Raw genomic sequence first — 26356 nt, forward strand, 5'->3', positions numbered from 1 at the left:
TTTTAGCTTGTACATCTGACGTGAGATTATTGTACCCATGGACTCTAATTTCATTCAGTTCTTATAATTTAGTCTGTTTTGTTTACTGTAAGCCCATTTAACTCACGCAGAACCATTAGACATTTTGATGATCCAATCAGCTTGGTTAATAGCTCATCTTGTATTGTCTGACATCAAAGGTCTACCATCAGAACCATTAATTCAGCTGAGAGATGCAAACTGGATTTTGCAAAAGTGGAAGGGATTTGACAAACCAAGAATCTGGCAGAAGTCTCTATTTGAATTTTAAATCCCAAATATGAAGGTTTCTATTTTGTTCTGTACTGTTTTGCTTAAAGCATACTAATACACAGGGTGTATGTGAGACCAGAAAGACACTGTAGAGGAACTTCATTAGCTTGAGTCTAGGCATTTACATTCTCTATACAAATCAATAGAGGTTTATAAGAACATATATATATATATTCTGAAGCATGCAAATAGCATTATTTTTATATCAACAGGGAGGGATGCTGTCAAAGTATTAGCACATTCATATTATGCATATGTACCTCTGCTGTATTGTCATCAAAGCTGGTAGATTAGATTTTACTCTGTGCATGAGAAAATTAATTAATGGCTTTTCCTGAACACTTAAAATGTGCTCCTACCTTTTCAAAACAGCGAAGGAAATCCCTCTTGTCATTAAATTCTTCAAGGTAAACTCTTGACAATTAACTGCTGTTCTTTTCCTAGAAAAATATTGTGTTCTTTACCAGGTATAAAGCTTACTAAATAACATTCTGCAAACATCTTTCAAACATGTAGGATTTCAAACATCCATAAACATGTAGTGTTTTGTCAAAGTAAAGAATATAGTTTAAAGCTCCCCTTAAGTGTGCATATGTCTCAATCTATTTGCATATAAAACTATAAATACAAGCTTTTAGAAATGCTTGAGGAGCAGAAGTTAGCTTCTGTTAAATATCTAAAGCTGCTGCTCTCTTCAAATTCAAATAACTTCTTAACCTGTCTTTCAGGTATTCAGGTTCTAAATGCTTTTTCCCAGTATCTTTCATTAGAGTAAAATACCTCTGCAAGTCTGTACAGTACTCCTTTTTTTTCCCTAGGATATTTGTTCATGGCAAAGCTATCCTTGTGAAAGGCAAATCTATGTAGAAATAGCATATAGGTATCATAATTAGTTAAAAAAATTTCATCTGCTATTTTGTTCCAGAAGGATGTTTATCTTATAATTAAGGAAGAAATATTCCAGAAGGGTTTCTTTCAGCCTCATCTGTTTTGCAATAGTAGAGCTCCCCTAAATGATTGAAGATCCCTGCTCTACTTGAATAACAAAACTTGGATTGCTTAAGAAAAAAGCAAACTGTCAGCCAGACATTAATGCTGCTGAAATTTCACATCACAAACACCGCTCAGCATGTAAGGTAGTTGGTTTGTAAAGAGCCTGAGCAGGCTGCTGCAAATTGTAATTACTAATGTAATAATTACCGTAACTAACAGAAATGTGACTTGACTTTGAGCTTTCTGTCCTCATTAAACTTGTTCACCTTCTCTGAAACTCTCCATGCTGCATGCTAGCACGGAGCAGTCGTATCCCCCGACCCAGCATGAGTCAGGGGTGCAGTCGTGATACCAGCCGTGAGAGCAGTCGAGATACAAGCCCTGCTCGGGGCTTTCCTCCACTTGGTGAGTACATGTAGGCATTGGAGCTTTAAGGGTCAATATTTTTTTGCCTTTTTCCCTTGTTGTGATTGCCCTTTCAAGACACTACTAGGTGGAATGAGCTCTTTCCTGTCCTCTGGATTCCTGACACTCCTTCTTTCCAACCCTGTTTTCTTCCCCTCTGTTTTCTTCTGCATGCTTCAGTTCTGGTTCTCAGTGTTTCACTGTTAGCAGGAAAATAGTTTAGTTTGAACTTTTGCAATTTTTAGTTTCATTAAATCAGCTTGTATGGGGCTGCTGTACTTCGCTGTAAAACACTGATGGGAGGGCAAGCCTGGATCTTCCAGGTCACACTAACGTAGCTGGTAGCATCGAGTCTGTTGTGCAGTGACTAATTATTCCCAATCTGACTTTCTTGCAGCTAGATACAGTTATAGTATATAATTTAGATATTAAATCCTCCAATGGATATAGCAACTCTTTTCATAGAGGTTTTACAGGACATTGTTAGTCATCAGTTAAGTTGCACATGCTGTTTTGTAGGAAACTTTGTCAAGCATTTTAAAATCATGGAAAGGTTTTAAAGGAGCGTAGTTGAAGTGCAGCTTAAGTGTACAGTACAAATAGAAAATCTCATTATACTTACCACATGCAGTTTTTTGCACAATGCTGAATGCAGCAAGATAGTTAATGTTTCTGATCAAATACCATATCATATATTCAACCTAATACATTACTTGTTGTATCAAAGACTTGTCATCTCAGACATGACATATAGTTGATCTCTAGGCCTTCTTCGTTTATGTAGTAATTTAATGGAGAATGGTGTTACAGGATCTGTTTTGCACACAGTGCCAGAATGCAGATCCGTGATACAGGTGTAAGTGGAACATCACATGGTTAATATTGGAGAGGCTTTTGGGTTCAAAGACTTCATTATATTGAGCTATAAAATAATCTATTTACATTATCTCTAATATCTCAATTTTTGGTGAAAAAGGGGAAGAGTTCAATTTATCATTCATAACTGAAGCTGATTTGATAAAAAGACAGTAGATACACAACTGTAGCTCATTTTTACAGTTAACTTCCTAGCTTCCTTTTTGGATGATGCTTTTTTCCTTCAGCCAAAATGTATAAGCAGGCTGGATGTCAGGGTTAACTCATCAGTGTTCTATCACTGTGCTATGTTTTGTTTATATTATTGAAAATACAGTTGTTGAAATATTGTCTTGAGCCCTTGTTCTGAAAAATAATTGCAGTGTACTGCAATGTACCAGAATCAGAGTTGGGGTGAGCTTTGTGCACCTTCACCAATTCTGACTGGTACACTGACTATAAAATGTAACTCACAGGTGTGTGTTACACTGTTTGTAGCAACCTTTATTGTGGGGAGAGGGTAATCTCAGTTTAGTTTATGGTATTTAATTACCTGGAAGTTAATGCATTTCTAGAAATATGTTGTTACTAGGTCATAAAGCTTACGTGGGGAGGAAGTATCAATGTAACAACAGTAATCCAATGTAGCTGCTATCCTATTGCCTTTTTCCTTGTGTTTTCTTTGAAATGCTTTAAACTTGAACATGTTCATGGACTTGTTAATTATGTAGTGTGTAATTCATCTCAGAGAAATTTATATCTGTCAGTTTAAATCAAAACAATATGGTTCTATTACAGTATTTTTAGAACCCAGTTAATCTTGCAATAATGTGAAGATAATATAATCCTACTATGCTTGGCCCAGTTTAGCTCATAAAGATTAATTTGTATCTTCGTGAATTACAGTAGCTTTGTGTATAGACAGTGTTCTTGCATTTAGTGGTATTATGGTCAATGTCAAGATTAACATCCTGACCTTGCAAACTCACTTTGGGTTTTGGGTTGCTGTGCAGGTGTGCATGTCTGTGCATAAGGGGTCTTGCTTCCTAAGTGAGTAAATACTAGTCAAGAGTCAGTCTATGCTCAGCCTCCTTGCAGAGCTGTGGGATCTTTTATTATTTTTTTTTATTATTCTTGTTTCTCCATGAGCCCTGATTGTGCAGTGGTGTCCACAGGGACACAGTGAATGGTTTGGGAGAAAGCAATGGTGATCTAAGAACCTTAGTTGTGAGGTTCAGTCCATAATCCTGCACTGATCCTGCAAATCTTCCATGAGTTTAGTGATGATGTCAGTGGGATTGTTCTCTGGAATAAATGCATGTGTTCTCCATATTCAAAGACCACATTGCTTATTCTGTATATCTTTTAATGAAGCTCTTACAGTTGGAAAACCACAAATTTCAGTTTTCTCACTTTGCTGATTTCTATTTCATAATACTAGTATTTGTGTTTATGAATTCTTTGCCTTAGAAAGAAGACTTAGAATTTTTCTGCTGCACATGTATATGCACAATTGACAAAGCCTGTTTGTATTAGAAGGTGATTTTGCTTTATTTTTTCAGTTTCTTGACAATAATAGTTATGATGTTAAAGCAACAAAGCCTTCAGTGAGTTTGTGGTGATGAATTGCTCAAATGAAGAATCAGTTTCTTGAGTCAGTTGCTTTGAGTTAGTGAGCATGTCGTTGCTAGACATAGGGAAAGCTTCTTTAGGAAACCTAAATTTATGTAATTTGGAAATAACTGGACCAGTTTGTCATTTGCTTTCATAAAGAACTCACTTGTATGCTGAATCCAAGAACTGAAGACCTTTCCAAAGGCGTTTTGTGATTGATGTGCTGCTAACAACTGGGAATTGGAGTGGGAGCTATATTTGGCTTAGGCTCCTCTGCTACTGTGTGTGCTCCATTGCTATTAACAATTTGTATACATGTGTAATTCTAGATAGGTTTGTGATGTGCTTATTCTGGTTCTCTGTGCATGTTCATACTGAGGTTCAAGAAACATGTATACAAAATTTGTTAAAAGCAAGACACCTTAGGCAGTAGCAACACCTGCAATATGTGTGTACATGTGTTTACTTGGAAAAGAAACCCAACCCAAGGACCGATACACAGTGGTTGGTGACCTCCCTGTATGACTCTTTCTACTTATGTGGTTATGCATTCTCTTTGTTAACATTGTTTTTTTATGCATAGGCTAGAATGTTGTGGAAAAATACCTGCAAGCACAATTTGTAACTGTTCATCATGGCTTCACTTTGGGGTTTAGATCAGACACATCTAAATCCTTCTCTGTGGTTTTGTGCTCCACGTTCTTGTCGTGGCCATCTCCCAGACCTGTGGGTCTGGAACGTGACTGTTGTGCACTGGGGTGATTTTGCTGAGCTGCACCTGGTTTGGGACTGTTACAAATGAGTTGTGTCTGCATCATGTTTATGGTCACGAGGGGAAGGCGGGGAAGCTGCAGATGGAGGCGTCGCTGTGGGGCTTGCACTGTATCTGTTATGCATTCACATACAGCCTCATCTCCCTGTCACTATGAAACACCTTTACTGGTAGCGATCACACGCATCCCCTTTGGATTGTGGCATTTTCTGTCTCGGGTTAAATGTGTGTTAATCCTGTGGGTGTTGCCATTCCTTCTACTTGCAGCTTCTCGACGTCATTCCAGGTCCACTAGTGCTCTCTCCACTGCTGATTCTGTTGGGCAGTCAGGTGAACAAGCGCTAACTGCATGAATCTGCTTCTTATACGTAGTCTTGTATTACACCATCTTAACATTTGCCATTGTGTGTGCATCAGCCAGCACTTGGCATGTGCTTCCCACCGCTGTGGGCTTTCTGTTCTGCTTTTGTTCAACGTGGCTTTTTGTTTTGAATTTCTTTTATTGGATGTTTTTAATTTTATGTATTGTAGGAACATTCTGAACAGTGTTTAAACAAAGGGTGATCCAGGGCTTATTCAATCGCTTACTCAGTTCTCATGTAAATTGGATCAGTTGTGCAGCATGGGCTAAATCCTGATTGATGCAAAGTACTTGCAAATTATATGTCCTCTTTAGGAGTAGTATAGCAGTTTCCGATGGGTTTCATCCCAATTATCACTAAATATTTTGGACTGCTGTCTCTGCTAATGAAAGTTCTTTGTAATCCTCTCCAAAATACACAAAAGCAAAAAAATTAAACACCTGATGAGCTTTCAAAATTAACTTTGGAGCACAACACATGCTGATCTGTCCTTCATCTAATTCTGAGGGCCTTGTCCAGAGTACATGGAAGTTGTTGACAAAAACCCCAAAATTTTTTCCTCAGTTTCACTGGGCTTTGCATCAGGTAAATGATGCTCACATATAATGAGAAAAATCTGCAGATTCCAGTTCCTTCTTCCTCACCCCTGAGCTGGATTCTTAAGGACAACCTGTAACTCCCTTTGAAATCAGGATATTTCACTGAGAGTCTTAAAAGAATTGAATGAGGGCTGCTAGCTTTGGGACAATAGAGACTTAGTTGTGGGGACAAAGGTGATGTAAAAGATGAGGCCTTCATTATTTCCTTGGAGACTAAAATTGCATAAAGAGTTTGTGATAGTCAAAGCTATTTAATTAACCCCCTTCAGATAGGGAGTGAAAAATAATCTGTTTCTCATGAGTCTAGTTAAGTGGTTGTCACTTACCTAAAACTCTCAAAACATTTCCCATATCAGGTTACTCAACAGAAATGTTGCAAGCTGATTTGACTGGCATTTTCCAAAGAACAATTTGAATTTGTATGTAACCAAAGGATTTTAAAATATTTAAAATAGCTCGATTGTAATAGAGATTTAAGCCTTGTTTGCATTCAGCTTCCTGTGATAGTCACTTAATGCTTGGATCCTGTGGTTTGCTACAAAGCTTAAGCAAATTTTGTATGGTTACCTGTGTCTTACAGAAGGCCAAAATTGTCTGAAAAATGGAAAAATAAGGTAAAAAGTGATGGTTGCAAATGTTCACCAAGTTTGTAACAAGCATAATGAATCTAGCCAAGGAGAGGAGGGAATGTGGCCAGAGCATTTTGATTTTTGTTTGCCCAGTAATACTGGGCTTGCCTGTAGTGGTTATTCCTGGAGCCAGATGTGTTCCCAGCCCCACACTAGAGATGTGCTGAGATCTCTTCTAAGGTCTTACTTCTGCACTCAGATATGGCAACAGTGTCGTAGGGAGAAGCCCAGGGTTACTTGGGTGTTATGAATGTAAAGATCACTGAAAAAATTATTTCAGAAACTTCCTGATAGCCATGGAGATAGAAGCCAGCATGCCACACTGCACTTAATCTGTTAAAAAAGCTCAATTTTATTTCTTTATGCTGGGTATTTAAATTGATCTACAACTGAATTACTTTGTCATTTTGTTCTTCATTTAATTAAAAAAAAAGAAAACTATCTACCCTTTTCTAATGTAATACTAGATTTATGTGAAAACAAATGATATTTTTGATGCTAAGTAATTTCAAAAGTTAAAGCCACATTCTGATCTCAGTAACACTTGAGTAATGTCATTGAGTTGAGTTTAAATGTAAAATTGAGTCCAGGACTTGCTTCAACATTTATAACTCTCACTCTGTACCAGATATTATTGACACTTAGGATAATCCTTGTCTTCTGTACATCTTTGTACTGTAGATCTCTGTAGTCGTGACTTTAGTTTCAATCAGACCTAACTCGTTTTCATCTCCTGTGTGCGTCTATTGAGTGCACAGATCTTTCTATTTTAGGGATAAAGCACTATTTCACCTAAGTATTTGAAGTGATTCTTCAACCCAAGTACATTAAAAAAGGGGATAGTAATAACATGTACAACTTTTATTTCTTTGTGAAATGTCATGGTTTGATTACTTTTTGGCAGTAGTTCTAAGAAGTTTGTTTATTTTTTTTTACCCTTGTAATGTGTTTCGTAGAAAATGTGCTTTTGTTATAAATCAGAAATGTCTTGTCTGGGTTCATAACTCTAAGCAGCAGTAAATTTTGGTAGATAACACTTCTATTTGAAATAAATACTAGTCTGTAGGGGGCGGGTTTTCTTCTCAAAATACTTGGATATAAAAAATCTTCCCTGTTTCCTTTTAGTAGCTTGATCTTCATCACACTCAAATAAAGGTTTGGAACTAGGACAGTAGACTGGCACACTTCAATCTCTGATTTAAATTATGCATGCCATTGTGAGCTAATTCCTTAAAAGATATTTCAGTGCAATAGATTCTTAAAGCAATGATTTTATGGTAAGTGCAGTATTTTCCCAAAAAATACATTAAGCTGCTGAAAACCACATTTGACCTCAGTTTTTTCTAAATCCACAATATAGCTGGGCAATTTGATGAGCAGTATTTTTCCGTTGTTAGATTAAATATAGATGAACTATTAAAAGACCTGCGTGACTTGATCCCTCTGTCCTGCTGCTTGATGGCTGCCCCCAGTGTGGATCAGTTGAAGGTCTATTAAGTGGGTTCATGCAGTTTGATTCATGCACCACTGAATTTGCTGGCAAAACTCTTATTGGCATGTTGGGTGCAGGGAACAGACTTGTAATGTGTGTTTCTGGAGGGATAATCTAAGTACTTCATGAGCAAACACAAGCTCACGTGGAAACAAAACCTTGGAATGTCAAAACCAATCTTCCTGCTCATGGACTGAATCCAGGATCTCAGTAATCTGGTATCTGATCTGCCCCGATCTAGAAGGACTAGGCTGCCAGAGCCTGCCCCATGGTACTCCAGTCACTCATTGTCATCCCTGTTATCATCCCCTTTCGAATTTGGATTTTGCTAAAGAAACTAATTTCATTAACTTTTTTGTGGACTTGGGGAATGATAAAGTGAGCTAATTAATATTAAGAGTGTAAATGGGGGTTTAGACTCAATCCCTGTTGCTTTGGGTGCCATTGAGAGCTTTGCCATCAAATTCAAAGAGAAAAACATTATATCGTATGCTTAAAAATTCAGTTTTGATACAGAGCTTTGGCATTTAAATGGCCTCTTAAGAACAGGACTAAACCAAAAAGTGGAGACTCTTCTCAAGTAAATAATAAACTTTATACTGTGAGGGCATAGGGGAATATTGTACTGGTTAATCAAGCCTTGAGATATAAAATAGGCTAATCTGATGCTGCTAGTCTCACATCCTTGCCTGAGAAAAGGCTGCAGGATGGATGAGTGCTCAAGTATTAACATGTTCTGACACTCGAAATGGTTCTGTCTCTCTGAAGTTAATGAGAAACTTTCTCTTGATTTCTGAGAGTGCCAGATTGGGATGGGCATGTCTGCTTCTGACATTAATATAAACTTTGAAACAGCTGAGTAAAAATTAAAACAAAATAGATACCCTGCTTCCTAGATTAAAATAAATAAATACAAAGTTGCCCGGAGGATCCAAAATTGTCTCTAACGCCCAACAAACAATAGTTTATTTCTTACCCTAATGGCAAACTCACCGGAGCTCTGGGTAAAAGGGTGTTTAATGGAAAAGCACCGTGAGTTCCCAGAGCCCTTGGGGAGAGCTACTCGGGCACCTGATTAGGATTCCAAGTGACTGTGAATTCATTTAACGTTGCCTTTCAATGTTGTCTTTTGTGCAGACCGGTTTGGACTCGGCCAGCCAGGCAGGATGCCTGCTTCTGTGAATGCCATGCGAGTCCTGAGCACCAGCACAGATCTGGAGGCTGCTGTGGCCGATGCACTGGTAAGAGGAAAAATACAAAATGCTTCCAACACCGGAAAGTGGCTTAACGTTACCTGTACGTATGTTCTCCTCTTTCTAAATAGCTTTATTCTGATTGTGCCAGTGTCTGACGCTGTAGAGGTAGTTGTGTCTGATGCTGTAGAGATAGTTACCTTTTGCTATTTTGTCTATGGGTATATTGGCAGCAATATGTTTTCCCTTGGTCCGTGTTAGTTCTCCACAGTTGATAGCAGAGAGACTGCTGTGGCTTAGTGCTAGAGCTGCAGGATGGGTTGGATCAGCTGTTTGTCTTTCACTTAGCTGTCAGAGGATGTTCATGCTCCTCACTCGTGGGGTTGGGCATTTCCATCAGTCCCATTACCTGCCTGAAGACTGTCAGAAAAACAAGTGCCCTCTGTTAGTGTCAATTCCTGATCAGGTTTCAGCAAGAACAGAGAATTTCACAAGTTCCTGCCCTGTGTTTATTTGCACCTGGATAGGTACTCAGCTCATAAATTGACTTGCATGGAATTGGTACCATCTCATGCAGTTAAATTGAAGTGTATTTGTCTAGTTTGCTGCTAGTACTTTCAAACATTCACTGCTTTTATTGTGATTTTAAAAAACTTTATATTGTCCTGTATAATCTTACTCTAGTATAGTATCTCTTGGCTACAACTCAGAAAGTGTCTTCTGCTCTTCAGAAGGCAAGTGTTAAGCCTCAACTATTTGGGAGAGAGAGAGGATGTGCAGAGACAGGAGAAATTACTGTGGAGCATTAGCTGGTACCAGTGGGTCTTCTCCAGCTCTATACCTGAACTGAGAGAAGGATTTCCTGATGTATCTTGAGATAGATATCTAAAAAACCTATCTCAGATTCTCTTTAAGGAGGATGAACCATGTCCCCAGTATTTCTGGCGGATGGCCTTTCTCTGTTTTCTAGTTTGCTTTCCCTGAGGATGGCTAACATTTTCCTTGTTATATCTGATTATCTCCCAGCTCATGTCACCTATTGGAGTATCCCTAGAAAAATGTCCCTTTTAAAAAAATTTACCTTTCAAAACAAAAAATGTATTTGTGAATAATAGAAAGGTAGGACAGTATATAATGGATGACACTGTTGAATTTAGTGGGCTGAATCATTAGTAAGCATTTTTATTACCAAATACCGTAAACAATTTGTGAGTCAACTTCTGCTCTCAGCACCTCAAATTTGCCACCAGAGCAGTTCAGGGTATAATTACAGGCAATAATTTGCCTGTGTAAATGAAATCAGGCTTTATCCTTGCATGTGAGCAGCTGCTGAGTACAGGTTTCCTGAGGGAGACTGTCACAGTGTTTCAGTGGCTTGCTGAGCACTGAGATTTCTTTGGGTGTGACTTAATCTTCAGCTAGACTTACAGAGTTCCCTTTTAAGTATTTCATCTTATAAATTAAAAAACATTATACTGAAATGTTAAAATCATGAAAGGTTGAATGCTAAAAGGGAAATACTTAAGTCTAGCTGGAAACAAGGTGGTGCTTCTGACTTGGTTGATTAGTCTGAATTTGTACAGCTTTAAGGGATACAAAACAATCTTCTTGTCCCCTTCTTTTCCACCATCCCAATTTGCTCTTTGTCTTGGTTGCCTTCTCATAAGAGGCACCTTACAAACACTGAGTAGGCTCCTTTTGATAGAGTAATGCGACGCCAGCTTTTGCCCCATAGCCTTGTTCTCAAAAGAGTTCTCTTTTCCATGTAGTAGAAAATGAAAAAAACTTCTCCAAAGATGGCTCTAGCCAAATTCCCAATTTAAACAAAACACAGTGGGTCATTTTCTGGCCTCTACTCCTCTGTACAATTCTTGTTGGATGGACAGCTTCTGTTTGAGCTGGACTTGGCCTAAACCCACAGTGTCTATACTGGGAATCAGTGCTCAGATCTGTCAGAAGAGCTCAAAGGGTGATGGAAACTTTGCTGTTAAGTAAGGCCTTTAAGCCAGGGGGCCAGCCAGGGGTTTTTTAAAGCAGCTAATCTTCAAAAAAGTGTGGTGTAAGAACTGCAGGTTGAAAGGGAACTTCACAAGTGAAGTTGATTAAATGTGCTGTTCTGTAGATAGTGGCTCACACACATCAGAATTTCTTTTAAGACCCTAAACTGAAATGCTGCTAATAATATGTTGGGAAAGAAACCATTACCCAAAACTCTGATACCGTTCGGTGCAGGATTTCTTAAAAGTAAGCAGAGGTACTGTATATAGATCTGTTCCTAAAAAACTTACTAACAGATAATCTCACTTCCAAGCACCCTTATGGAAATTGCAGGCAATACGTGTAGTGCAACAGTTAGGAGATGGTCAGGCATTATTATACCCAGTTTTATTTTGCGTAAACTGTATTTCTTTTTAATTTGCTAAGACACATTTGCTATACGTTTTTGTTGCATAAACAAACCCTACATAAGCTTCTGACATAATTCTCTATGCTTTTTCCCACCCTTCAAAATTTTCCTGCCTACAGCTGTTAGGAGACTCCAGGAGCAAGGTACTAGTGCTTTCTTGACTTTTTATTTCTACTTTCCAACTCTCCCCACCCTGTTGCAAATGCCCATGATACTGCACTTGAGTTACTTTCTATGCTTCAGTCCTCCAGTCCTAGTGGAAGCAAAACTCTGCTGGCTTCACAAGTCCAAGAACTCCAGGACTGGTCACTGGAAGGAATTCTGTAGCAAACACTTTAGAATATAGATGATCTTTTTCTTATGCATTGCCTTACCCTGTTCTGCTAAGGTTCATTTAAGAGTTTTTTTTGCTGCCATAATTATTCTAATATTCCTTCTGTAAGGGCCAAAGTTATAAAAGATGTACCTAAGGGAATTAGGTCCTCTAATGCCATGCTGTGGATGTGAGTGGGGTGTGAGTACTCAACTCCCTTAGCAGCCTCTGGAAAAATCCTAGCCCAGACTAACAGAGAAATTGCCATTTCCTATATGCAGTACATTTCTACAGTCACTTCAATATATCAAAGCGACTGTGCATGCCTGCACAGTATCATTCAGCTCTTTCTTTCTTATAATTTTTTTTCTGGTTGGTAGGGTTGTATGATCATAGGATCTGTAGCAATTGAAGTGACTGTTATTGCCAGTAAAACAACATTTAATTTCATTACCAGTAACTAATTCCACAGGGCATAAATATCTTGCTTTCATGCTGAGGAAGGCAGACCCTACTCCCCTTATTCACTCAATTAATCTCATTGAAATCCGTGGGATCTGTCTTCCTCTGCTGTGAGAGTTAAGCAGGGAGTGCATGATGATGTCTTTAAAACACTTACGTCACTGTAACAGTAGCATTAATCTTCCTTTTAATGCTTACAAATAGAGTGTTTTTCTTTTGCCGTTGATGTAACTGTATATAACCTGGTAAGTCTGAGTTTCTCCTTTTCCAGAAAAAGCCTGTGAGAAGAAGATATGAACCCTATGGGATGTACTCTGATGATGATGCGAACAGCGACGCATCAAGCGCTTGCTCGGAGCGCTCCTACGGCTCCAGGAATGGGGGCATTCCACATTACCTGCGGCAGACGGAAGATGTGGCTGAGGTCCTGAACCACTGTGCCAGCTCCAACTGGTCTGAAAGGAAGGAAGGGCTCATAGGTCTTCAGAATTTACTGAAAAGCCAGCGGACACTGAGGTGACCTTCATAGTTTTATGGTGTCAGTAATTCATTAGGGTTGGCTACAATCAGAAGTCAGTAATACAGACCTGCCTTAGGGAGGTGAGAAGTATCTTTCTATGCTGTGAAGGCTTTGTCCACAATGTAGGACTTCAAGTAACCTTTGGAAAAATTTCTGCTATGTCATCAGTATAATTGGTGTTAAATTGTGACAGAAGTTTAGAAAAGGCTCAGGTAAGCCTGCTGTCTTCTCTTGGCCCTCCTCTGTCTCATGAAGACCTCCAGTGGTAGGCGCTTGTTGCAGCACAGTGAGATTTCCCACAGTGATGCTGTTGTAACCATACTCAAAGGGTGGTACCATTTTTACATTAGTCTGTTTGAACCTTCAGTGTTTTGTCCCACAGCAATTTAGTTGGTGAAGCAAACATTGTACTTACTCTAAAATGACTCAGGGTGTGTGTGTGTGTTTCAAAGCTGAGATCAGACGGTGCTGACGTTGGGTATACTTTGACTCTTATTGAAGGCTGTAATTATAGATCTTGTTTATAACTCTTGACAAATCTTAAATCAGAAACTTGTGTCCTATAAATGTAGTACATAGTGTAGAGTGAAATTTCTTAAGGCAATGATCTAGGTGTCCCAATTCTGAAACTTTGCTTATGGCAGGAGAAGCAGACCCTTTTCCCTGTTGAAAACCACAAAACCCCTTCAAACATCTTTGAAAAGTGACAACTTAGAGAGGACTTCAAATTATTCAGGAGTCATGTGAAAACTCCCTATGGCCATAGGTCATGTTAACTAGACAACTGACTCTCAGGCCATAGGCTTTTCACCTTCAGTTTATCATGAAAGTATTTGAAACAAGCTGTTTATGTCTTGGTTCCTTTGAAGATAATATTCACAAACAACTGTGACAATTTTATTTTCATGTTATGAGTCGGATGTAGTTAAATTACGGCCAAGTTTGTAACAGGTTGTTGTGCGGTTTACAGCCTGCGTACTTGGATTTGTGCAACTGTTTCCATTTTAAAGGGGCTTCACACTGGCTGAAAATATTTGATGGTTCATGTTAAAAGTCTGAATGAAAATGTACTGGAAACAGGCCTAGAAAAGTTGTTTTCTTGCCATCGTAAAAATATTACAGCACTTCACATGACGCGAGGCAGTCCTTAACCGGGAGGTGCTACAGGTGTTTAGAATGGGTAGTTAAGAGTCTCTGCATCAGAGAAACTTTTTGATATGGTCTGAGTCTCTTAAAAGATACTTCCCACGCGTGTGCTGTCTTTTTTTTTTTTTTTCTCTATAACAAACTGTCTGGAAACACTGTGGCACCTCATATACTTGCATGGAAAAGTTGGGTGAGACTTTGATTTTGCCACAAAGGTGTGTGAGGACTATAACCAAAGTTTGGAGTGCTTTGGGGGATAGTTGCAAGAGAGGAAGTGCTGAGAGATTTTGGTGATGGGCTCTATATCCAGATCAGTAGCTCTTAGAAGAATTGCCAGTGGAATTAAACTATTGATTTCAACCCTGCTGGTTGCAGTGTTTGAACTGTACTGCTGTCACTAGTCTCTAAAGCTAGCAAGTCTTCTTAGCTTTGATCCTGAATCATTTTTAAACCTGTCCCAGAAACTACAGCTCTGCACAGTTATTTTTTAATTTGATACTGTGTTTAGTTCTATGTATTTTATTTTGGTTTTCTTTTGATCTGCTTCCTCCTTGGTTCAGAGTTGATCTGGTGCCTGTTCTAATGATTAGATTTTATCATCCTGTTTGTTCCCACGGCATCTTGCAGAACATCATCAAGGTCATTACTCCAAGGGACAAGTCTGTCTTCTAATTAAACCTTATATCTTCTGTTGTGGTATAACAAGTTAATAAAAGGCAGTGATGTGGTTAGGTTTTCTGTACTGTTCTGTACTGAAAGATGGTTGATCCTGTATTAGCTGGGATTTGCACGTCCAGGGATGTGCATGCAAAGTGGAATGGCCCTTCCCTATACTCTTTTTTGCATACAGCTTCGTGTGGCCTCCTTTTTCTAAGGGCTTCCCATAAGGTCTTCTAAATAAAACAAGGCCAATGAGTCCCTTAAGGAAATGTTCTTCCACTGCCTGTTGGAGTTTAGTTACTTGCATTGACACCTTGGGTCCACGAGCTTTTAGAAACAGACAGACTTACACTTGCTGACTTTATGTAACCTTTGTCCAGAAAAAAATTCATTGGAGTAATAAATATGGGCTCATTCAGAGAGCTGCAATCTGCTTGAACTCAGGAGAGTGTTGTAGTCATTTTGAGTCTGTGCAGCCTCATTCTGAGTTAACCTGAGAGCTTACTGTGATGTCATTACAAAGATTTTTTCCTTTCTATCAAACTCTTAAAACCATTGTTTTTGTGCCCTTTTAAAATTTGATCAGCCTTTTGATGTGTAGATTTATTAGAAAAAATGTCCTCTGTTACTTATAAATAATCTAAAATAAAATACCTGTATGCTACTAGCATATTCTGGCCTGTCTGAGGCTTGTTTTTAGAAAGAGAGAAGTTGTGGACTGTAGAATTAATGTCAGTCTGGAAAGATGTTACAAGTAGTCAAAATCTTCAATAACTGTTCTCTGAGCTATCACTAGTTGCTCTGGTTTCATAGTAATTATGAAAAATGCCTAATTGCATCTGTAGTATGCAGGAAATGCAACTCAACTACCTTGCTCTGTTTTTGTTTGCACTGTAAACAGGCAAAGTTTCTGTTTTCTTTGCCTGTTTGCCTTGCAGGAAAGCTGAGACTTTGATTTTCAGTACATTGCCAGCAATAGCTTTGGCACCAAAGATTTCTGCATTTGACTCAAGATTCAGAATTCCATGCATATCTTTTTTTTTCCCTACTGTAAAACACTACTGTGCACATAATAATTCCTTAATAATGGCAATTTATGTTGTGTCTTAATTTAATTGTCTTCTGATAGTTTGTTGATGTGTCCTCTATTTCTGTCTCCTAAATGTGCCCGCTCTCAGACTTTGGGGCCAGTTCTGATCTGTTAATAATGTGTGATTCTAGACTGGTACTACTGAAGCAACTAAGAATTTAGGCTAAAATATTTCATTAGTATATAACCAGACAACATGAAATTTCTTGGAAAGTTGACACCCCTGACTCAAAGGAGACTTGAGAAACCTGTTTCTAAGCTGAAAAATAGATATGATTCAGTAATTCAGCAACCTTGACGCAGGCAGAACTAAGTGCCTCCCACACATGCATATTTCAAGTTGTCTTCTGAAATCCAGGATATAAAAGAAAATAAAAGCAGGAGAAAATCCAAATGTCTGCCCTAAAATTTAAAAAATATAAATGTTTATCAGATTTCTTAATGTAAAACTGGTGTTCCCAGCAGTTAAACCTAAGTGCCAGTTAAGGCTTTGCCTAGATATACAGAGTTTTCAGAAGTGTGACTGAAGTAACATTTTAATGAAGAAGGTTAGATCCTTTAGCTGTTAGTATTTGTTAGCTTATTTTTGCTACAACTAAAGCTTTAGTATTAATATCATGTTTTATTTATGTGTTTCAGCCGAGTCGAGTTAAAAAGGCTGTGTGAAATATTTACTCGCATGTTTGCTGACCCTCACAGCAAGGTAAGATCACAAAGACTTGGCTCACACTCTTACCTTACCATGTGTGCACATTTGACATTGTTCCAAGATGAGTGTTTTCTGTTTCTACCCCTGCCATCTGCTGGGAGAAACGGGCATTTATAAATCTGCTTGATTTCCATCTGTTTTACAAGGAAAGGGATGTGTCTCGGTGTCTCTTATGTTGCCAGGAACCAGTCACTCCATGCTTCTTAAGGAGCAGCCTAATGCCTTTTGGAGGTCACTTCCTGGAGCAAGAAGTTCAGTTTTATCTGTGCTCCTCTGGAGAGTCTCTTGGTGGTCCGTGAAGGGGCATGATCAGCGTAGTTGCTGGGGTTCATGTGTTGGAAACACCTGGGAGCAGGAGGGTCTCACCAAGATACTATTCTGAATCTCACAATTAAAGTCTTCAATATAGCACCTTGCTGCCTTTATAACACAGACCTTGGAAGTTAAAGGCCATGGCATGAATTTACAGACATTTCTTAAGGAAAACATGGGCTATAGAGGATGGGGAGTATGGGCCCATAGGCATATGCAGACCCAGCAGTCTTCTGCTGACAGGTAAGTGGGAGCAAAGGGAGAAGGGAAAAGGGTGTTTCATGCCCTTTCTTTAAGAGGTTTGCTGTTGAGGGCAACCAGTAATGTCTGGGTAAAAACATCTGCTGTTGAGTAAAATACAATTTGAGAAAGAATTAGTTGTATAAATATTTGTACTTCAAGACCCCTTGGTAAACCAGTTTTAATAAGCAATGGTCAGGTGGAAATTCCCTGGGTGGATAGTGTTGCCTGTCACAGGTCTTGCTCAAAAGGTGCCTTTTTGGCCTTAATTTTAGTGTGGACCAGCTGTCCCACAGGTCTCAGCAGTGTGTAGTTCCTACTTGTAAGGTTTTAACGTTTTGGTTCTCAGGAATTCAGTATGTGTTATGGAAAGAGTGAAGGTGTAAATATTTGTTTGCAAAGTATTTCCAATTTCTGAGTAAGGTGAGAGTTTATTGCACAATGGACTCCAGTACGTCCTTTCTGGCTGCAGTGATCTGTTATCACCACTGCTTTTACAGAATAATTGCTACAAACTCATTAGCTGTGGTGTTAAACACGTGTAAACTTTGTGCATACAAATGTATATAAACATGTTCCTTTCATGCCTGAGGAGGCTGGGTCTGATCCAAGGTATATAACGTTTTGAGTAATTCAGCTGAGAAGAGATTGTGTTTTAAGAAAATGAAAGGTTTCAATGAATGTGTCTTTTATCTGTTGACAAACTGCATCTGAACAACTAGCCTTGATCACTATGTGTGCTAACGAGTGGTTTGTTCTGTTGCATGGCCTGCTTTGCCGTGGAATTCACAACAGAGAGTAAGTGTTTTCTACCTCCTTCCTTCATTTGTTTCATGTGGTATTTTAATACGACACATTTTAGACTTGTCTTGTTCGATTTTTTTTTTTTGAGCAATGTAGTCACTAAAATCATTCATTCATGAAACTGTTTATAACAAAGTCATCCTGAAACTCAGATTGTAAACTGCTCCCCTTTGATTATTTTTATTTAAAACACTCTATTTCTTTTTATGACACTTGTTTTTTTAATAGGTCTTCAGCATGTTTCTGGAAACCCTGGTGGATTTCATCATCATTCATAAAGATGACTTGCAGGATTGGCTTTTTGTTCTCTTGACCCAGTTGCTAAAGAAAATGGGAGCAGATTTGTTGGGGTCTGTGCAGGCGAAAGTTCAAAAAGCTCTAGATGTCACCAGGTAGAGTACTCAGATGGTAAATGTTATAGAGGTTTTTGTCAGGATTGCAGGAAGGCAGGATCATTTTAGAAATCCAGCAGCACTGTATATTTGGAGTGCTCAGTCTCGATGAATACCAGAATAAAGGAGAACAATGTCAATATTCCAAGCATTAAATTAAAAAGGCCTGTCTCTCTTCTAAGTAAAAAACTCGAAAGCATAAATTTTAAAATAAGTACCTGATTAATTTGGAGGGTTTGTTGTGTGTGTGCTTAGATATCAGTTTATTTTAACTGGTAGGTACAAAATATTTGCAGGATTCAGAATATGAAAGGTGCTTTACCACAAAGTTCAGACCGTCTTTCATGTTGTTCAAACGGCAAATAACAGTTACATTGGGATCAGATCTTGAATGCTACTGTCATGTTCATACAATTCTAAACTCCATGTCCTTTTTGAAGGATGTCCATCAGAAGACATTGTTATAAAGTTCAGGTCATTGTGGAAAAAGGATAATTAAAAAAAAGAAAAAGCAGTAATAATCCAGGAGAAAATAGGATAGAGTAGAAAAAAAGAGGAAAGAAATCAAAATCGGGTATGAACTCTGAGGGCAAGATAAACCAGGCTGCTTCTAGAGATAAGGGAACAAAGCAGAGTCTGAAATGAAGAAGGAATGAATAGATATGCCAAAAGTTGGAGAAGTGTACAGAGTGTAGATAGAGTAACAGTGTAGAAAGATACTGATTTAGTACTTTTCTCCAGTATTCTGTCAATAATCAGCTAGTCTTTGACTTGAAGTTTCTCTCATTGATGGTAAAGTTAAGAAAAAGAAAGTGTAAGTGTTGAAATATGGTGTGTAAGCTTAATCTTTAATATGTTAATTTAGTCCTAAAAATTTGTTGCATTACATTTTTGCCTTTGTTTTCTTTGAACAGGGATTCTTTTCCATTTGATCAGCAGTTTAACATTTTGATGAGGTTTATTGTAGATCAGACCCAAACACCAAATCTCAAGGTCAGTATCAAAAGGTCTTTCATTAAAGCATCAACAAGCTTGTCTTAGCTTGCCATGTCAGGCTTAACATAAAGCATAGAACTCATGAGAAGGTAATTAATTTTAAGTATGTGAGTGATACATAGATCATATTGGCAACTTTGATTAACTCTCTCATTCTCCAATTTAATAAATGTGAATATCTTTAAAATAGGGCCCTGTAACTCATCATAAGTCAATAAGAGTTGGGCTTTAAGCACACTGGAATGTATTAAAATTCAGACATGGAATTCCTCCTCATCCTGATTTGGTGGGAAGAAAACCTGGCTATGCAGGACAGATGAGACTTGACTCTAAAAAGCTGGGAAACTGGGACCCCAGACACACCTTAACAAGTGCTTGTTGCACAGATCAGATGTAGCACGTTTGAGGTTTGGAGAGAAAAGCCCTAAGAGCTTTTCTGTCATTCAATCCTCCCTAAGGGAATACTGTTGTGCAGACTCTTTTTTCAGAAGGTTGCTGTTTCAAGCTATAGGAACCCAGTAAACTCTGGAAGTCATACACATTTATCTTCCAGAGACACGAATATACGAGATGCCAAATGACTCAAGTGTTCTTTCTTCAATTGCCCAAAGTTCGGATCTTTTCAGACTCCAGCATCCGGCATTTTGTTTGAGACCAGAAGCTGTAGTTTGGCATCAGAAGCAATAACTGCTAGTGGGAACAGTATGGTGCAGTTCTGACCTGCTTTTGCAAATGTACAAGCGTACATAGATACTTCAAACCAGTTCTAATACTCAACTCCAGACTCTTACTACACAAAATTTATCCATGGTAGAAAGTTGATCTTGATTTTTGGAATGTTGTAAAGACGTGTCACAGGGATACTTCCCCACCCCACACACTTGTGACATAAGCTTTGTCAATCTGAACTGGTGTCTGTTTGCTATGGGATAAATCCATCTTTGCTGACTCCTGAGCTTAAAAAAATTCCTTTTTCTTTCTCAGGTGAAAGTTGCTATCCTGAAGTATATTGAGTCCTTGGCAAGACAGATGGATCCAACAGACTTTGGAAATTCCAGTGAGACAAGACTTGCTGTATCTAGAATTATAACTTGGACAACAGAACCAAAGAGCTCAGATGTGAGAAAGGTAAGCCAGAATGATGTAGTGTTTGCAGTAATTCCTGGTCTTGGAAAAGAAGAAAAAGCCCAAACAAACCTGTCATAAAGGTAATGAAAAATCAGTGATTAGACTCTTAACTTATAAAAACCCTCATATTCATACCTCACTGTCCGAATGAAGTTGTTGGCTCAGCACAGGCACACTTTTGAAGCATGTCTTTTTTTCCTAGTAGGTACTTATCTCTGCGAGACTTTAACTACTAGTACCATGCAAAAAGAGATGATAGTTTGAAAATATGCTTTTTCTTAAGCAGTCTGGAAATATCTCTAGGTGTTGTGGGGGTTTTTTTTCAGATGAAGGCTCTGTGCTTTGCAGACTTAAATCTAGCACAACTTCAGTGTTATAATATTGTTAAAAGAAAGTAAACAAATCAGTAAACAAAGCTGCCAGGGGCTCTCAACCCTTTTCTTTTAGGAGCTGCATATTTATCTCTACCTGGAAAAAAACTGACACAATTAGGTCAGGCCTGGGTAATAGTTACCTTGTTCTTTATCTTGCTCTAGATGCAAGTGTCAGGCAAGCTAAAATGGGGAAGATTGGGATACTCATCTCTCCCAAGAGAAAAAAGAGACTTCTTTTTATGTACCTGGCATCTGTAACACAATTTAAAATTACCTCCTATTCCCAGGAGGAGTTAAAGGCTTTGAGATTTACTTGGATTTAAAAGAAAAAAACCCAAACCCAAACTTTAATAATTGCAGAACGTAAAAATTGTATGAGAATTTGACACTCTACATACACATTAAATGTTGGCTTAATATTAGAATAACATACAACTTTATAACTTTGGAAATAGTAAAATGATTTTTATTTGATTCTGTTGAAAAGATCACTGGGTGTCAAATGTGCTGCCACTGCAGCGTTATGTGATAGCTGAAACAAAGCTGATCTGTTTTGGTGTGTGCTGTTTGCTTGCTCAGACAGAGGTGATTGTTTCTAGAGAAAAATGTCTCATCCTCTCTTTGGGAGACTTTCTGTAGGGGTTATTCACAGCAGTGTTACTGAAATTGGCTTCTGTAAGATAGTCTGCCTCATGAAAAAGGGGGACTTGAAATCCTGGACTTCGATCTAGAATATGCATTTGCATTTCAATGTTTGCATGTTGAAAGTCAGAAAGAATTGAACTGGCAAAGCAGCTGGTTCTCTGTTGGAGTTCAGATAAACCTCAAGCATTTTACTCTGCTGGTGATCTGTGAGGGGGAGCTGTAATTACTTTAAGCAGAAGTACACATTGAAAAGCAAAATCTCTGCATCTTGCTCAGCAGGAGAACTGTTCCACCGTTAGGGGTCATCATTGCTGCATGCAAAGTGGAGCAAAGAGTATCTGCTGCAGCTGAATAAATTGGCTGTTCCCTGTGGGAAGTGGGAGTGGTTGTTCACAGTGTGGTGTCCGTCCTTCCGTCCGTTTCAATGACTTGCAGAGCTCTGGCAAAACTTCCAAAAAACTCCACCTGAGCAGGACTTGGTCAAGTGCCTTAGGGTTGACAAGAGATTACTGAATCTAAGTTCTTTTCATTAAATCTGTGTGTGATTTGGATTTGCCTTTGCTGCCTGTAGCTTTCAAATGAACTATTACACAGTTAAGCAAATGCAGGCTGCTAAAAAAAGGAGCGCTCAGGTGATTTTTATTTCATCATACCGTTGCTGTACTATGATTTTATTAAGAACATAGTACAAACCACAGGCTTTAGAAGAAACGGTGCAACAAAAGGATTTATAAGCAATTGGCCATTATCTCTGTCAGGACTGTAGTTAACATACTAATAAATTCGTTAGGCAGTACTGAACTGGATTATCAAGGGCCAACCCAGGCAGGTGAAATGTTCTGAAGAACACAATTAAAAAATGACCCTTGGTTTTTTTTGAGACTATAACTTAGAAAAAAAAATACTTCTTTTGGAAATGAATAAAGATGATTCATTTAAGCATCAGAAAATTCTGCCTTTGTGGAGGGTATTTTGGTGGCCTTCAAGGACTGAGGTTTGCTGCATGCAGAGCATACCATGACTTGTAAACACTGTGAGAACCTAAATATGGAAACAGTAGTTGAGGTTATTGGGGAGAGGGGGACGAACCAGTTCCATCTTCAGATGATTGAAGTAACACAAGAGGCCTGTAAAAAGTGTAAAATAAGGTAGTTTTTCAATAGGATCTGGACTTGAGAATACCAGTGCAATGAGCTCAGCTCCTGCAAGTTGAGAAGAGCACATGTTCTCTTTGGTACTGAGAACTCTCAGCTGCTGTGGTCCAGTCCATGCGTGTGACTGTGGCTGACTGGGTGGGACAGTGATGCCAGAGCTCAGCTTCTCCTGGAGGCAGGGGCTTCTTCCCCCAAGAAATACAGTTCCACATGTCCTTCTCTCCCAGGCTCGAGTGATGGAATGCTACCTTAAAGCAAGTAGCATTTGTGTGTAATGGCCATGCTGTTCTGTCTGGGTTTCACCACTGAGCAGAAGCAGGTAAAACAAGTTGCACTCATGCTGGTGATCTTTGTCAGTGGGCAAAGCTTGTGGCTGTGAGGGGGAGCTGCACATGGCAATTAATTGTGCAGATCTGATCCTATAGTAATCAAGGTGTCTGTTCAAGAAATGGATTATATTTTCAGTCAATACTGAGATTATCCTTTTATTAGTGATCATCTGTCTATTACTACTATTTACTATGTGTGATGGTCATGGAGGTCCCAGCCTCCTGGTTTTAAAGCACTGGAAAAAAGTAGAACAAAACCCATCATTTAGTCCAAAAACTTCTTCAAACTGAATGGTACAGCTTTCTTAATAACTTTGTGCATTTTTGAGACAACTTCTTAAGCACACTTAATGAGAACACTTAACCAATCTGACACTTGGCTTGAACTAAAGATCATGTTTTGTAGCTAGTGAAATCAGAAAAAGTAAAAGGAAATGCTGTTGTGCAGAAACCAGTTTATGTTCCTGTAAGGAATGACATCTTTAGTTAAACATAAGCTCTGTTAACACAAGAAAAATGTGATGTACTTTGAGGAATGTGTAGTTGATACTAAAGAGTGTCACTGACAAAATGGCGTAATTCCCTCTCAGGGCAGAAACCTTTAGGCTGCTGATAGTAGCCATGAACTGTGTACAGTTAAAATAATTGTAAAGCCTCAGGTTTAAAATAAGGTGATCCACAGTGTGTTACAGGTAAATATTTGTCTTGTTTTAAAGATTGTTAGTACTTGTGGGCGTTTACCCTGCATTCAAGTTACAATTTGCTTCCTGCAAGCAGTGCAGGGAAGAAAGGTGAAGACATTTGCCCTTCATGCTGAACAAAAGCCAGAGCGTAGGAGCAGGTCCTGCAGCACTGCGTGGGGACCTGGGCAGGATATGGTTCCAGTGCGAGAATAGCACCTGTTGGTAATTCCCACACATACAGCCAGCTCGCTGCTTTTTCCCCAAGCAGAACTGATCCGTGGGCAGGGCACAGATCAGGATTTCAGATAAATGAGCTCTGATTTTGATTGTGGTAGCATCTAACCTTGTGTGATGCATTTGACTATCCTCTTCCTTGGTTTATTCCTCAGCAGGGTATTAATTGTGATTTTTCTCTAGAAATTGCTAAAGATTTGACAAAATAATTTTACAAAAGGCAGTAAATTACTGCACAGAAAAGTAACACAGCGGCAATGCCAACACTGTGATGACTGGTCCGAGGATATTAAGTCAGTAACTTCACCATGTTATCACATTGACAGCAAAGTTATTGTGCAATCCTTACGTAGGTAAAGTGCTTATTGAATTTAGATGACAGGTATGCGCTCTGTGTGAGAAAATACTGTGATCTTGGAAAATAGCCATCAGTTTGAGAATGGAAATTAGAATAAGGCTTCTGATTTGACTCTGGCCAAAGCCTACAGAAGGCTACTGTCCAAGGTTTGGCTGAATGGAAACTTTTATTAAATATGATCACCCAGAATTTGAGGGTGTGGAATCAACTGTGAGGGCACACAGAATCTTAGTGTTCAGGAGGAGCTTGTACAGGCTGGAGGAGAGCGAGGACTCCTGAGGTGAAGGGCCATTGACAATGCCTGCCATGGAGTTAATCAGCCAAGCTCTGGTCTTAACAATAAATAATAAGATCTGTATTGCCTGATTGTTGTTTGGACTACTAATCTCAGGGCAGAAGAAATTTTTACCTTTGTGCCAGGTATCCTGACTGGCTTCTCTGTTGATGAAACATTCCTACAGTGGTTTTATTTTACCAGCCTCGGGACATTTTCGCATGTTATGGGCAGCCTTTTGTCACGTGTACATCACATTCTGCCTTCCACTTATGTAACTGGGGAAACTTTATCTTTCAACTGTCCCATTTGCCACTGCAAGCTGCCCTTGAATACAGACTGTTGGATGGGACTTGGTAAAGAAACTGTAACTGTTGCAAAAAGTCAAAAGCCCAGGAGAGTGCTTGTGTTATTTGCCAGTGCTTGTGATTTGCATGAAGATTGTCCTCCTCAGACTCCCTTGGGAAGGGCCCTCCTTGAATTGGCACCACTGGTGTGCAGGTGAAGTCTAGGGGTATCCAAAGAAAATGAGTTTGGAATCAAATTTTTTTCTAAGAACTGACCGAGAAACTGTTTCTGAATTATACCAGAAGATGAGGAAGATTTCAGAGAGAAAGCTACAGGTCAACAAGTTTTTCATAAGCTGAAGCAGGCAATGAGGATGTATTTACTACTTTAACAAGTAATCCTCAAGGTCATTGCATGAGAAATACTGATGTTGTCACTTTGATAAGGAAATCCTATCTATCAATAAAGCCTAGGGCAGCTTTGGATAAAATACTGCTGTGATATCCATGGGAGCACCAGTGATAGTCAGGATAGAAAATGCTTCTAAGGAAATTAAATTTGACTTCTTTGCAGTGTGGTGCCTTGAGACCTGTAAAATCATTTGAAGTTTTCATTTTCCATCTAGCACCAGGCTGATTTCAGCAACTCAGGGACAGATGCTTCACTGTAAAAGCACTCCCAAAGCCTCTCAGTGAGCTGAAATGACATTGTTTATCTTTACTGGTGTTGAGCAATAAACGCTGTTGGTTATGGCCTGTTACAGTAGCAGTGGCAAAGAGGAAGTTTGCAGAAATGCTTTTGAATGGCAAATTGTTTTAGTATTCCCCAGCCACAGCTCTTGTCTTTCTGTGTCAGAGGTTCCTCTGGCACTCTTGCAATATTCCTACCCCACGTTCATGTATCTCATGGACTCCATGATGAGCCAAATTACCAGAGAAGGAGGCATTAGGATTTCATTTTGGGCTTATGGAGTCTTAAATAGGACTATGTCCATACTGCTGAGGTCAGCCTTGTAGACAAAGGATATTCCTAAAGAAGTCAAACTCAGTCAAAGTGCCCAGAGGAAGTCCTTCCAGGCATTTAAATATGGTCAGTGTTAGGAAAAAGAGTGTAGTACATAAGAAATGGCACCTGCTGGACTTTAGTGTTTACTTGATTTAATGCTATTAGAACAAAAAGGATCTCTGTGTCCTAGCTGTGTTTCCAAAACAGTATCCCTCATTTTCTGTTTGTTTTGAATTTGATGCTACAGAGCTATGAGAGCTCAAATGTTTTTAGTGTACGCAGTGTGAGGAAAATGGCTTTTACCCAATGTTAGTGGCCAGAAAATCATCACATGCTTGTTGGAATCATGGTGCTGGGGTAGATTTCCTTAAAATGAACCTCTTCACTTTATACAACCTTCTAGTATCCTTTGAGTTGAAAGCAGTTTGCAATATAAGCACACATTGTTTGCTAGAAGAGCTAGTGCAAACATGCACACACCTACTAAGTATAGGTGATGTATCTGTTTTGAAAATCAAGTCGAGAGGTGATGTTTACATGATGCATTGCAGAGCTGTTTGTACTGTGACAGGTCAGCCTGCCATACTTCCTCTAGCATTTCAAAAATCCATGCAGATTGACGTACATG

General features: G+C 38.9%; 1 protein-coding gene across 1 annotated transcript in view; it reads left to right on the forward strand.

The window, feature by feature from the left end:
• Positions 1-26356, forward strand: part of CLASP1 (cytoplasmic linker associated protein 1) — a 172443-nt gene that overhangs the window by 107292 nt on the left and 38795 nt on the right. Inside the window, exons 23-30 of the mRNA XM_071562499.1 lie at positions 1582-1689; positions 9150-9253; positions 12659-12903; positions 16443-16506; positions 17860-17862; positions 18097-18260; positions 19175-19253; positions 20241-20384. Of these exons, the coding sequence (XP_071418600.1) occupies positions 1582-1689; positions 9150-9253; positions 12659-12903; positions 16443-16506; positions 17860-17862; positions 18097-18260; positions 19175-19253; positions 20241-20384 (911 nt within the window). The remainder of the gene's footprint in view (positions 1-1581; positions 1690-9149; positions 9254-12658; positions 12904-16442; positions 16507-17859; positions 17863-18096; positions 18261-19174; positions 19254-20240; positions 20385-26356) is intronic.

Source organism: Pithys albifrons, chromosome 8 (assembly GCF_047495875.1).
Source record: "Pithys albifrons albifrons isolate INPA30051 chromosome 8, PitAlb_v1, whole genome shotgun sequence".
Classification (NCBI taxonomy): domain Eukaryota; kingdom Metazoa; phylum Chordata; class Aves; order Passeriformes; family Thamnophilidae; genus Pithys; species Pithys albifrons.